The 13,980-nt window shown below is 33.5% G+C and overlaps 1 protein-coding gene across 1 annotated transcript in view; it reads left to right on the forward strand.

The window, feature by feature from the left end:
• Positions 1–13,980, forward strand: part of sano (CABIT domain-containing protein serrano) — a 94,535-nt gene that overhangs the window by 51,920 nt on the left and 28,635 nt on the right. Inside the window, exons 11-14 of the mRNA XM_080177961.1 lie at positions 3,668–3,775; positions 6,719–7,000; positions 7,256–8,038; positions 13,157–13,386. Coding sequence (XP_080034087.1) covers positions 3,668–3,775; positions 6,719–7,000; positions 7,256–8,038; positions 13,157–13,386 — 1,403 coding nt within the window. The remainder of the gene's footprint in view (positions 1–3,667; positions 3,776–6,718; positions 7,001–7,255; positions 8,039–13,156; positions 13,387–13,980) is intronic.

Raw genomic sequence — 13,980 nt, forward strand, 5'->3', positions numbered from 1 at the left:
GAATCAATATATTAAAAATCAATCGGATAATTAGATCATATACAAATTTCTTGTTAAAAAAGTAAAAAATCAACATGTTTAAAATGGACGTACGGATATTCTGGTAGTGACTATAGAGTTGCTACGCTCTTTAAATCGTACCTAACTACTACAGGAATCACCGTACAAAGTTTGAAATCGATAGGACAATACTGACATGCCTAAATTAACGAAAAAAGCTATATGTAACGGACGGAAGTCCAGACAGACTGACCCTATCTATTGTTCTCTCCCTCCCATGATAAAAGAACTTGACCAAACATTCATTTTCCTGTATTAAAAAGTACATTACAATGTACTTTTTGAGAAACTTTTATATTTTTATAAAATAGAAAGAGAACTTTTTGATGTTTTCAATTCAAGGATGATCAAGTTCTATAACAAAAAAGCTTAATTGAAATAGACTTATCTAGCTAAATTGTCATAATTAGAATAGCCTGGCATGGAAGATATAGGTTTCTGGTGTAAATACAGTATACCTATAAATATTAAGAAAATAAAGTAGTTTTGATTAATCTAACCCTTATTGTTTTTTAGGATTTTGGTATTTTAGGATTCCCATATAAAAATAACATGATGCTTATCTGTCTGTCTGTCTGTGTACTTTAAGATCTCGCTAACCGATAGACCAGTATGGTTCTTCTTTACAGTAAAGCTTTATACAGCTCCAATGAAGGTTTAAAATGTTTTCTAGGAGGGTACCACCCCCACCCCCCCCCCCCCCTACCACCCAAGATAAACCCTGGAAAAAAATATCTCCCCTGAAAAATAGGACTTTAGAGGCGTAGCCGTAAGTGAAAGAAATAGTATTACATATAGACTAACGAACAAAAATACTTTAGAAAAAGTTTCAAAATCAAAAACAAAGTTTTTAATTTTGTGACGTGTTTAATTTTAATGAAGAACTTTTTCTTTATTGGAAACTAGAGAATCAAATTATTAGTTACTTTTTTAACACAAGAATGACTACATCATAAAAACTACAGAATAGTTATTTATTGGTTCGCATTATAAACAGCTTTCCGCGGATATAAAATGTAGAATTATAAGATTTAAACTGTTTGTTATAACCCAGGCTAATAATATTAATTTTGATATTAGTAAAAAAATTGTCTGTAATACGCTACTATACATAACTTTTTAGTATGTATAAGAACCGGTTCTAATCCAGCGGATATTAATCAATTTCGAAGCCATACTGGGATATATTATTCCTTTTTTGTTTGAAATATAGATAACTAATTATGCAGTAGCTGTGCTACTTTCCAAATATTGACGTTGAAAACAAATATTTTTACAATTTTGTGATCATTTTGCTGTCCTCGCCACGCCATGCATTCTCCCCAGGGATCTAAAGGGATAAGACAGTGGCCGATAAATTAATGGATACCCTTAATAATAATACACAAATTATCCCTTCTGAAGATTAAAGTAAGAGTCCCCTAAGCAAAAAAAATAAGAAACTGCTATCATAAAACTTTGGGGACAAGTGTAATAAACAGCCCAATGTCCCCTCCCTCCCTGCCAACCTCCGCAAGATATTTTTAGATATTGACAATTCTTATATTTAATAGCGGATCCACTCAATGATTTTAGTTATCCTTAAACGTTTTGTAATATTTATAGGGGAGTTTAGGTTGCTAATAGGTACCTCCTTTATTGGCCAGTTTATTCAATCAATAGGAGGAGAGGGGATGGAGTCAGGGAATGTCTTCAATAGAAAAAATTACCTTATTTAAATGTTTTGCTATCGAAGAGTTTGTTGTCTAAAAGGTATAATTGTACTCTTAGATTTGTGTGTTTTAGTCACTAAATAGATATTTATCGAATCGTAATAGACAGTTTACTGCGGATATTAAAATGAAAACATAAAAGATTAAAACCAGTTTTTTGTTTGGAAAGAAAATTCAATTGTGTTATTGCTGGGCTTCTTTTTACTGTTGTTATCCAGGGATAAGACAATGGCCGATAAATTGATGTACATCCCAAATTATGATACACAGAATTACCCCTTCTGTAGATTAAATTATTAAACTAACCCAACAAAGTTGTTAAGCCAACAAATAAGAAAACGTTTTAATAAAACTTTTGGGACTAGTGTAGTAATCCGCCCATTGTCCCCTCTCTCTCTGGTTATTGTCCTTGTTATTTGTGGGGGTTGAATTATGTCATTTTATTTTTTTTCAATTTTTGCACCGAGTTTAATTTCAAATTGTGCAGAATATGGCAGCTCTCTATTTTTACAGGAATGGAGGGACGGGTATGAAAAAAAAACAAATAATATTTAGGGAACAAGTATTTTAACATACATAAAAGCGAAGCTCTGAAATTGTAGAACAAACGCAAATTATAACTTGTAGTGTGTTAGAACTAAATAAGCAGAATATTAATGCATAAGTCTAAACTAAATTGTAAGAAAACTTATAAAATACTGTCTAATGATATACTTACATTTTTATGGAGAATGCTTCTCATTTTACATTGTACCTTGTGGTTTAAATGTTTTAAATAGACGTATGGACTTTCTGGTAACGATTTTACAGTTGCTACGTTTTCTGAATTAACTGGCAGTAGTCCAGAAAATGATACACAAATAGATCTTTATCCCTTTTCTCCTGATTTTACCTATATTTTTTTATTGCAACTTATATTTGATTCTGGTAAACACCAGTTTATTTCATTTATGCATATTTATTTATTTACAACTAGCGGCTACGCCCCTAGAGTCCTCTAGGGAGGAGGAGGAGTCGACCCCCACTTTCATTTTCAGTTTAAATTTTTTTTTGATATGGAGTAGTTTTTCTAGGGGCCATTTCATTTTGGATGCGCTCGTGGTACAATCCCTCAAAATAGTTAAAAGCCTTCCCATGCCCGTTAGGAAGCTACACTTCACTAAAGGAGAATCATATCGGTTCAGCAGTTAGTACACAGAACGACATACTGTTACTATCTACTTGAATTAGGAACACTTCAACAAATGAAGCTTTTTATAGTACCCATAAAATTACGTCATACTTCCATTGGTAATTTAGTCTGTGCATTGGCCTATCATAGGTCATGTGTATTTTATGACGTAATTTTTTATAGTCACCATAAAAAGCTTCAATCTAATTTTTTGCTATTATTTAAATGTTGAAGGCATTTTCAAAACGAATCGAACAAAACTATCATTTTAGATAGACAGAAGGACAAACAGACAGATTCCTTTTAGCGTAGCTTTGCTTCCAAAATCCAGAGAGAGAGAGAGTCACTATGGACAATTTATTACACTAGTCCCCAGAGTTTTAAGATAATATTTCTTATTTGTTGACTCAACAACTTTAGGGACTTTGATTTATTAGTTTTGAGTGCTCATACGTTTCAACCACTAATTATTTTAGTTTGAAGATTGGAGTGATAGTATACTGGTGTATGATGTTAGTATACCCAAGTTCAAACGGACAAATTAGAGTAGCTTTGCTCCTGAAATCCAGAGAGAGAGAGAGAGAGAAATGGACATTTTATTACACTAGTCCCCAAAGTTGTGTGATAATATTTCTTATTTGTTGGCTTAACAACTTTAGGGACTTTGATTCATTAGTGTTGAGTGTTCAAACGTTTCAACCACTAATTATTTTAATTATTTTAGTTTGAAGATTGGAGTGATAGTATACTGGTGTATGATGTTAGTATACCCAAGGAGCCAACACTACATGATAGGAAGCAGCTTAATTTGAAAAATACATCTTTAACACAGGTAAACATATATTTTAGTAGTATTATATAGACCGCTTTCTACGGATAGTAAAATGAAAAATCATAAGAATAATTCTAGATTCTTTGGACCGAGAAGCCGAAAACTCGTGTCAACAAAACTGGTCTTATTGTTATGGTTTTTATTTTATTATTCGTGAGAAATTGTCCATAATACGACATGAATACTGGAATACCCATTACAGAGCCTTTAAATCTGGTAAATAGTTGTAAGTCCTATGAAATTATTTCCTTTTGAATGAAGTAAATTTAAATACATAAAAAAAATTTGTTTTCCAAAAAAATTTTTTTACAATAAAAAACTATGAAAACATAAATGAATAGCGGAATAAAGTAATTTCAAAATAAATCATTAATTAGATGAATAATCAGAAGTTAAATTTATCCCCGAAAATTGCCGTGATGATAGTATAGACAGACAGACGGACAGTGTTCATGAAAAATTAGTCAAGAAAATCACATTTATAAATAAGTAATATACTAGTTGCTTATTAGTAAATGGAACCTTATTTTAAAACTCTGTTTTTTCTTTTAAAACAGACGGCCAAAACAATTAAAGATTAGCTTCATTATTAATAATACGTATGTATAATAATGCTCTTTTCATTGGTTAAGTTTCGTTTGTTTAAAAAACTTTTTTTCAAGTTTGTGTGTGTGTTTGTATGTTAGCAGGGAGAGAGGGGACATTGATTTGTTTATTACACTAGTCCCCAAATATTAATAATAATGTTTTCTTATTCGTTGGCTTAACAACTTTGGGGACTTTTATTAAACTTTGATGGGTTGGTTCATAAAGGTGATCGTCCAAACATTTTAACTATTAATTGTAATCTACAGGTTTTATTTTTGCATAATCATTTGGGATGTACATCAAATGATTATCAGCCATTGTCTTATTCCTTTATATCCCTGGCATGTTAGAGTGCATTAGCACAAATATCTATATCATGAGAAAAGTTTTTAACAATCCTGAAGAAAAAAATATGTTATCCTTGAAACTAAAACTGCTACATGCAATATAGTTTCACAGGGATCTAAAGGGATAAGACAATAAGATAAATTGTTTAACAGCCCCAATGGTGATTCACAAAATTCTGAAGATTACAATTAGTGGTTGAAACGTTTGGAGACTTGACTAAATGACCCAACTAAAAAAATCAAAATTCAATAAAATTGCATAAATTTGTTAAGCCAACGAATAAAAGAACTTTAGTATAAAACTTTGGAGAGCGATGGGAGGAGAGGGTGTAGTTTTGAAAAGAAAATTAAAAGGAAAATAGGGGGGAGGATGTTTCTTTTATGTAAGAGCATATAAGAACCATATCGGTTCAGTGGTTAGCGAAATCTTAAGCTACAGAGTCAGACTTACAAACAGCCAGAAATATATCTGATTATTTTAATATAGGATGACCAGGGGGACGGGGAATATTAAAGAAAAAAAAAACATTTTAAAATTTAATTTCAAATTGTAGAGTAGCTTTTCTTTGTATCTTTTTAAAATAAGGTTGAAGGGTTTAATTATTTTCATAAATACATTGCTATATGTAGAAAAACAGTAAAATAATTACATAGAAAGCTGAAATATAGGATAAGTTGATTTAGGTAGAGAGAGAGAGAGAGGGGGGGGGGGGCAATGAGCTATCTATTACACAAGTCCCCAAAGTTTTATATCAACGTTTGGCTTATCGACTTTGGGGACTTTTTGATTTTTGATTAGATTATTAAGTTGAGTGTTCAAATGTTTCAAACAATAATTCAATCCACTTAAGGGGTAATTTGTGTATAATCATTGAGGATGTACATCTATTTATCAGCCTTTGTCTTATCCCTTTAGATTCCTGGATTTCTTCACTCTAATGATACTGTTCTATTAGAATGATATATAGAACTTTGAAGTGTTGAAATTATAAATAATCTACATATTCATAACTTTCAGGGAACTAAAGGGATAAGACAAAGGCTAATAAATTGATCTAAATTCCCAATGTTAATACACTAAATTACCCCTTCTGTAGAATACAATCCTTAGTAAAAACACTTAACTTAATGAACCAACCAACCAATCAAAATTCAATAATTTTTTTTAACAAATAAGAAAACATTATTATAAAACTTTGGGGAGTAGTGTAATGAAATGCCCAATGTAACATCCCTTCCTCACTTTAAACTTAACATGAACATTAAAAACCATACGTGCAGTAAAATAAATATTTTTCTTTAGTATAAAATATATTTAAAAAATATCACAGAACATTAAAAAATGAAAACATGACTGATGGAAATAGGGACAAAAAAAGTATACATACTAGATATCATAGGAAAATTTCAGCTGTATATCTTCAAAAGCAGCCGAGAAAACTACATTACCTTCATAGCGTTACGGACTGACTGACAGACAGACAAAGTTAATTATATAGTATCTTCGCTGCAAAATTAGCAATTACATAAATTTACATTGTCTTATCCATTAAGATCCCTAGATAATTAAGCATTATTTTTAGATTTAAATTTAAAAAAAAATCAATTTGACATAAAAATTAAGATTTTGAAAATAAGAATATTTTATATCAATAATATTTGTATCAATTATATCAATTTTCAAATCAATTTTCGTGAAATAAATTTTTTTTGAGTTGTCAAAATATTTACATTATTTTCTATCAACCTATTTTCGTGGATTTTCCTAATTTTTTAAACAAACATCAAAATGAGTTTCTGAAATCTATGAAATAAAATAACAAGGAAAATTGTGTTGATGATTAGCATAGACAAAATAATAGAAACTTGTATTTATTTTTCGTTTTTGCTTAATTCGTTTCAATCACAAATTTTACCTTTAGGAATCAGAAGGGTTATTTTTGTGTATCATTATTGGGGATGAACATCAATGTATCGGGCCATTGTCTTATCCTTTTTATATATTTAGGAGACCAAGCGATCCAGTTTATACGGCATTATCTCAAGCAGAACCGACCATAACGGCCGGGACAGCCATACGAGCAGCCATCACGGCGGCAGCGGCGGAAAGCAGCCGCCGGACGATTATGACGAGATTGACCAGATATACGACTATGTCCGCGGCTTTGCGCCGCTGCCCAAGTCCGCCAAGGGCTGGCAGTATATTCCGGAGCATGGGCCGCACACTAACGACCATTCGGAGGGAGGAGCGGCTACCAGAGGGAAAGAGGCCAAGGGGGAGGATAAAAAGGTATTTCACCTTTTCAGTATGGCTTGGAAACCGATTAATATCCGCTGGATGTGAACCGGTGCTGTGTAATACTGCAAATGTATTCTATTATATAAAGTAGTAAGCTTTTTGTCCGAAACTTAAGATCTCAATAACTATGGAACAGAATGAGTTTTTCTTTTTTTGGGAAACTTCACTAAGGTTTCGGGGAGGTTTTAGGCTATGTTTGAGCTGTCTATACTATGGTGCGATAAATAACTATTATCTTATTTTTAGGAAACAGGGTATGGTCGAACAACAAGAGCTTCCAAGGATTATGAAAAGCACCATGTTGCCCCGCTATCCATCAGATCACCGACTTCCGCCTCGGCGGCAACAACCGACGCGGGAGCCGAAAACGAGCCGCCCGAGCCCCCACCCCTAGAGACACTTCCGTCCCGCAAGTATAATCCCTCTCATATTGACTGCAACACGCCGCCGATTAACCCTAACTATAGCCCGCCCTGGGGCTCGCCGGTACATCAACCAGCCGCCGAAAACGGCTCTAATATGTTACCGTTACACCCGTCCAATAATAACAATAATAATACTAAACATAATATTAACGGTTGTTACATGCATGGCGTTATTACTCCATCGCCATCGCCGTATAATGGCACGCTGGAACGGACTCAATCGGCGGGCGTGGCCCATACCACCGCCGCAGCCGAAAGACTGTACGAAAAGTCAAGTGAAAGTAAAAAGCGCCAACGGCCAAAAACGGCCGATTCGGCCAGCCGTGGCGGCGGTCTTTTTGGCAGCAAAGATAAGGACAAGACAACAAGCTACGGCCATACCACGCCGAGCCAGACAAACCGGTATATCAAGGCGTCGCACAAGCAAAACGGCGGCGGCAGCAGTTCTACCATTAAGCACAAGTTTTTCAAATCCAAGAAAGACAAGGATAAGGATGGTCCCCCGCCGTTGGGCAGCAAGGAGAGCGGCGGCGGGGGGTTGGGGATTCAGCCTCCCTCGTTCTTCCATCTCAGATACAAAAGTCTTACCAATCTAACAGCCCAGGTAAACAATTTATCTATCTATATACTAGTGGCTACGCCCCTAGAGGCATCTATGGAAACCTTGGAGAAAGAAGGGATCCCCTACACTTTTAATTTTAGTAATATAATGAAAAAAAAGTCTTTTACTTATCATCCCTTTATCAATCCATCATTTTTTCTTTTTCTTTCTTATTAACTTCCCTCTCTTTCTCTCTCTCTCTCTCTCTCTCTCTCTCTCTCTCTCTCTCTCTCTCTCTCTCTCTCTCTCTCTCTTTCTTTCTCTCTCTCTCTCTCTTCTGCTTTTTCTCTTTTAATCTGCATTATACAGTAATTTAAATTTTTGTGTAACCACAAAATGACAGATTTTAAAGTACATTCCCTACATTTTTTGTTATTATAATGGATATATTATTACTTGGATGTTACACCAGATTTTCATGTTCTTACATTTCATGTTCATTTTTATTGAAGTGAAACTCGCAGCGGGCTAAAACTATACCCCCATCTACCTCCTTTAATCCATCCCCTCCCCTTCTTTTGTATGAACAAACTGACAAATAAATGAATTCAATGTTAGGAACCTATAGTTTTCCCCCCCTGTCATAATATCCACGTATATTTTACATCCATTGTTATTATGAGGAATACAGGGATTTGTCAATGGAAGCTAAATCATTCTCAATCTTATTTCTTTGTCTTTAATACAAAAGGAACGATGTCTGTCTTTCTGTCCGTCTAAACTGTAGTACCCTTTGTGCTTTACTTGTTTGGGAATAAGCCTACTGGTCATAGGGTGGTTTAACGCTATTTTTTAAAGGAGCAAGAAAAACACGCCCTAAAAATGTCTCCTCTCCCCCACCTCAGAACCCCCTCAGGGTGAGTTATCAAAAAAATTACATGCAATTAACCTCACCCTACATCCATTTTAAGTTATATTTATATTATTATGTTGCATTATTTTAGGACATGGTATCATATTCAAACATTTTAAAAAGTAATGTGCAATTTTACTTTTAAAAGTTGTATGTATGTCTATATTTCTGTAAGTACGTTTGTTACTCTTAGGGTATATAAGATAGAGGGGGAGGGGGGGGGGGGGGGAGAAGGAAGTCTTTCACAATCCATTTTCAATTTAAGAATTAATAGAAAAAAATAAATGAGATAAAATAAGCGGGGTAATTTTTTTCTAGTGGTTATTATATTTTTATTTTCATTTTAGGATTATTTAATTCTACTGTTCTTTTTCGTCCAAGCTATTTATGCCTTACTTATGAACATAATTATATCTATTAAAAACTTTGGGGACTTTTTGAATTTTTATTGGTTCATTAAGTTGAGTTTTCAAACATTGATTTTTTTCTACAAAAGAGGTAATTTTGTGTATCATCATTGGGGATGTACGTCAATTTATCAGCCATTGTCTTATCCCTTTAGATGCCTGTAATAGTTATTTCTCGCATCGTATTATAAACGGCTTTCTGCGGATATAGAATGTACAATTATAAGATTAAAACCAGTTTTTTAGCCCCGAGGTGCCGAAGGCACCTGCTAAAAAACTGGTTTTAATCTTATGATTGAACATTTTTATATTCGTAGAAAGCTGGATATAAAACGATGCTAGACATAGTTTTTTCATATGGATGAGAACCGGTTCCTATCCACCGGATTCGAATGAATACGAGAAAATAAATGTATAAAATTTTGTGGATATAACCCTAACCACAGTTTAGTTCAAAAGTGTAACATATTGCCATTTATTGTCATAATTTTACCCAGGGATCTAAGGGGATAAGACAATGGCCGATAAATTCATGTATATCCCCAATGGAGATACATAAAATTACCCCTTATATAGATTAAAATTGGTTGAACGTTTGGACACTATACAAAATGAATGATTATTTTTTTGATTTTTTTTATTAATAAAAGAATATTTATGACATTCTATTATAGACAACTTACCGCGGATAAAAAATTATAAATCAAAACCAGTTCTTCCCGTGGGGCCGAAGCACGGATTTACAAAACTAATTCAAATTGTATGATTTTAATTTTAATATTCGTGGACAATTGTCTGAAATACGATGCTATATATAACTTTTCAGTATGGCTGAGGACCGATTCTAATCCAGCGGATATTAATCTGTTTAGAAGCCATACTGAAATATATCTGCACCTCTTTCTGTGTGTTTTCGTGAATGTAGGTGTGTGTATGTGTATGTGTGTGTGTGCATAAATGTTTGTGTGTGTATTTATGTGTGTGTGTGTTTGTTTGTGTTTGTGTGTATGTCTGTGTTTCTGTGTGTGTGTGTATGAGTGTGTGTATGTGTGTGACTTTTTATAAGGAAGTAAAAAAATCCACTGAATGTCCTATCATAATAATTCATAATTACTAAAAATTTGACAAGTCCAATGAAAAAAAATATCTCGTTTACTCGCCATCAATAACTGTTCAATTATATCAATTAACATCTGATTGGTTTAATTTAATTTTGCTAATCTAATAATAGTTATTTATCGCATCGTATTATAGACAGATTTTTACGGATATTAAAATGAAAATTTGAGGATTAATTTTATGATTTTTTTATATTCGTGGAAAACTGTCTAAAATGCGAGGCTATAAATGATTTTTCAGTATGGCTAAGAACCGGTTCTAATCCAGCGGATCGGATTTTGAAGCCATAATGGAAAATTAGTTACCAGGGTTTGGCAGCCGCAGCTTTTTTCAACCGCCGCTGTAGGAAATCAAGCCTTTTTTTCAATAGTTTGCCTAGTCGGCGTTTTTACAAATTGTAGCCGCCATTTTTTTCTTACTGCTGTGTGTGTGTGTGTGTGTGTGCTTGGGTGTTGATTCATCAGAATTACACAACAAATTCAAATATTTAAAGTTGTAACCTTTTTTTCTCTAGCTTAATATTTCGAGAACTATTCAATCATAAGAGTTCTAAATTGTAGGGAACTTTACCTAGGCCATGGGATGGATTCAGGCTATTTTCTTCCCACCCCTTCCCTTCCAATACTGAGACCTTAGATGCTAGGGTCGCAGCGGGAAGTAGGAATTTTAAGTAGCATCGCTTTTTCAAAAAAATCACACATTTAAAATTCCAACAATCACATACAAACAATAAATAATAATTATATAGATCAGAAGCGTAGCTACTCAATAACTTGGACGTGTTTGAACTAAATAACTGCTTTTTAATAGTATGCATCGGACTATTTATTACACTAGTCTAAAAAGTTTTATAATAACGTTTACTTATTTGCTGGCTCAACAACTTTGGGAACTATTAGTGAATTTTGATTTGTTGGTCAATAAAGTTCAACTTATTGAAATGAACAGAAGGGATAATTTTGTGTGTCATCATCGGGGATGTACATGAATTTATCGGTCATTGTCTTATCCCTGTAGATCCCTGCCCTTATCTTGCTGTTTGAGCTGCGCCTCTTATAAAAGTAATATTCCTCATTTATAGTTATTTGCATATCATTTTTTAACTGTATAGATTTTGTGGTTATAAATCAGGGATATAAAGGATAAGACAATGGCCGATAAATTGATGTATATCCCCAATAATAAAACATATTATCCCTTCTATAGATTACAATTATTAGTTGAAATCTTTGGACACTTAACTTAACCAACCTATGAAGCAATTAAAGTCCCATAAGATGATAAGCCAACGGATAAGAAAACGGCATTATGAAACTTTGGGGACTTGTGTAATAAACAGCCCAATGTCCCCTCCCTCCCTGGGTTTAGTAGTTTAGTTTTCATACTCTCTAATAAAGTGGCACTCGCAGCTGGCTAAAATCTCCATCCACCCCCGTTAACTGATTACCTCCTCTCCTACTGGATGAACAAACTGACCAATATTTGAGTTCCATATTATCAACCTAATTTGACGACAATTTTACCCCTGTCATAATATCCATGTATATTGTATATCAAATGTTATAGAAGCAGAGAGAGAGAGAGGGGACAATGGGCTGGTTATTACACTAGTCCCCAAAGTCCTATAATAACGTTTTCTTATTCGTTGGGTAAACAACTTTGGGGACTTTTGTGAATATTTGTCGGTTTACTAAGTTGATTGTTCATTGGTTCAAACGTTTCAACTACTAATTTTAATCTACAGAAGGGGTGATTTTATATATACTCATTGGGGATGTACAACAATTTATCAGCCATTGTCCTATCCCTTTATATCCCTGGTATGGAAGTATCCCACTGATGATTGCTTTTTTTCACATTTGTTTCAAACTTTAAGAATAATTATTTCATAAATTAATATATCATAATTTTAAAATAGTGATAACAATTCTTAAAATAATTTTATCTTCATAAATATAGGTATAATTTTTAGGTATTATCCACAGATAAGAAAATAAACAATCAAAGATTTTTGTGTGTGATATTCTTAAGGGATAAGACAATGGACGATAGAATAGGTTACATCCACAATGACGATACACAAAAGAACCAATCATTTAGATTAAAATTATTAGTTTAAAAGTTTGGATACTATTGGTTTAGAACCAAAAATATGTTAGTATCTTAACAATCGAATAAGATAACATGGCCTGGTTATAAAACTTTGGGTACCAGTGTAATTTACGGTAAAACATGCCTCCCTCCCTAATTAAATACAATAGGGACTTGACTTAAAACAAATTCTTTTTCAACAAACAATTCCCTTTTAGTGAGAGTACTTTTTGATACATATATTTCAAAGTCAAAACTTTAGCACGTTCACTGTAATGGTTATGTTATGGCTTTATTAAAGCTACTCTATAATTAATTCTGTTTGTATAATATACTTCCTATTTGTGGTAGTAAATACAGAAAACAAAATCTAAAGGGATAAAACAATGGCCGATATACAATCCCATATATTTACAATACGGCTTTGAAACCGATTAATATCCGCTGAATTATTACCGATTCTTAGCCATACTGAAAAATTATGTATAACATTAGATTACAAACAATTTTCCACGAATATTGAAATAAAATAATAGAATCATAGCCCGGGCCTACGGCCATGCGGGTTTAAGAAAACTGGTTATTATGTTATAACTTTTCGTTTTAATATCCGCGGAAAGCTGACCCTAATACTATAAATAACTTTTTTAGGAGTATGACACTTTGGACTCGAGTAATTCCGGCGGCAAAACGTCCTTCGATTCTGCGGGCAGTCGCAACATTCCAGAGAAGCGGAGCCGCAAGCTGGTGCGGCCAAAGTCGCTGACCAACCTAGCGTGGGACTTTAGGACGTCTGGGCCTAGTGTCTCGCAGCCGGCCACCCCCGTACATCACAAGTCCTCGGCTAATTATCACAGCAGTAGTGGCGATACTTTGAAAAGGTAGGTTTTTCTAAATCAGGCACTTTGACACTTACACCTTTATCTTGAAGCTTTTTATAGTGCCTACAAAAAATGACATGCAATACAAATGAACAATACACAAACTAAATTACCAATAGCAGGCCAGAATACATTTTAATTGACCAATGTTAGGCCAGTATACACTTAAATTGACCTATGATAGAACAGTATACATTTTAATCGATCAATGGTAGGCCAGTATACATTTTTATAGAACAATTGGTGCCAGAACGACGTCCTTTTTTATAAGCACTATAAACACTGTAACAGCTTCCTTTGTCTGCATGATCCAGTCATGATTCATTGCGATTTCTAAAATTAAATTTTGGCTTCCCCAAATTTTTAAGTTTGTAAACAAAACAAAAAACAATTAAAGTAGAAATTAAGCTATAAAGATTAAATCTCTAATTTCTATGTTTTTATGATATTGTTTTAATATCTATACACTTATGTTTATCTAAAAATGCAAAAAGTTATTAATTCGGAATATCAAATGATCTTACTAAATAATCTAATCAAAATAAGATTTTATTAGCAGATTTTTAGTTTTTAGAGGGGTATAATGAGGGTGTT

The sequence above is a fragment of the Acartia tonsa genome, chromosome 11 (genome assembly GCF_053477335.1).
Source record: "Acartia tonsa isolate MP-2025a chromosome 11, ASM5347733v1, whole genome shotgun sequence".
NCBI classification, from domain to species: domain Eukaryota; kingdom Metazoa; phylum Arthropoda; class Copepoda; order Calanoida; family Acartiidae; genus Acartia; species Acartia tonsa.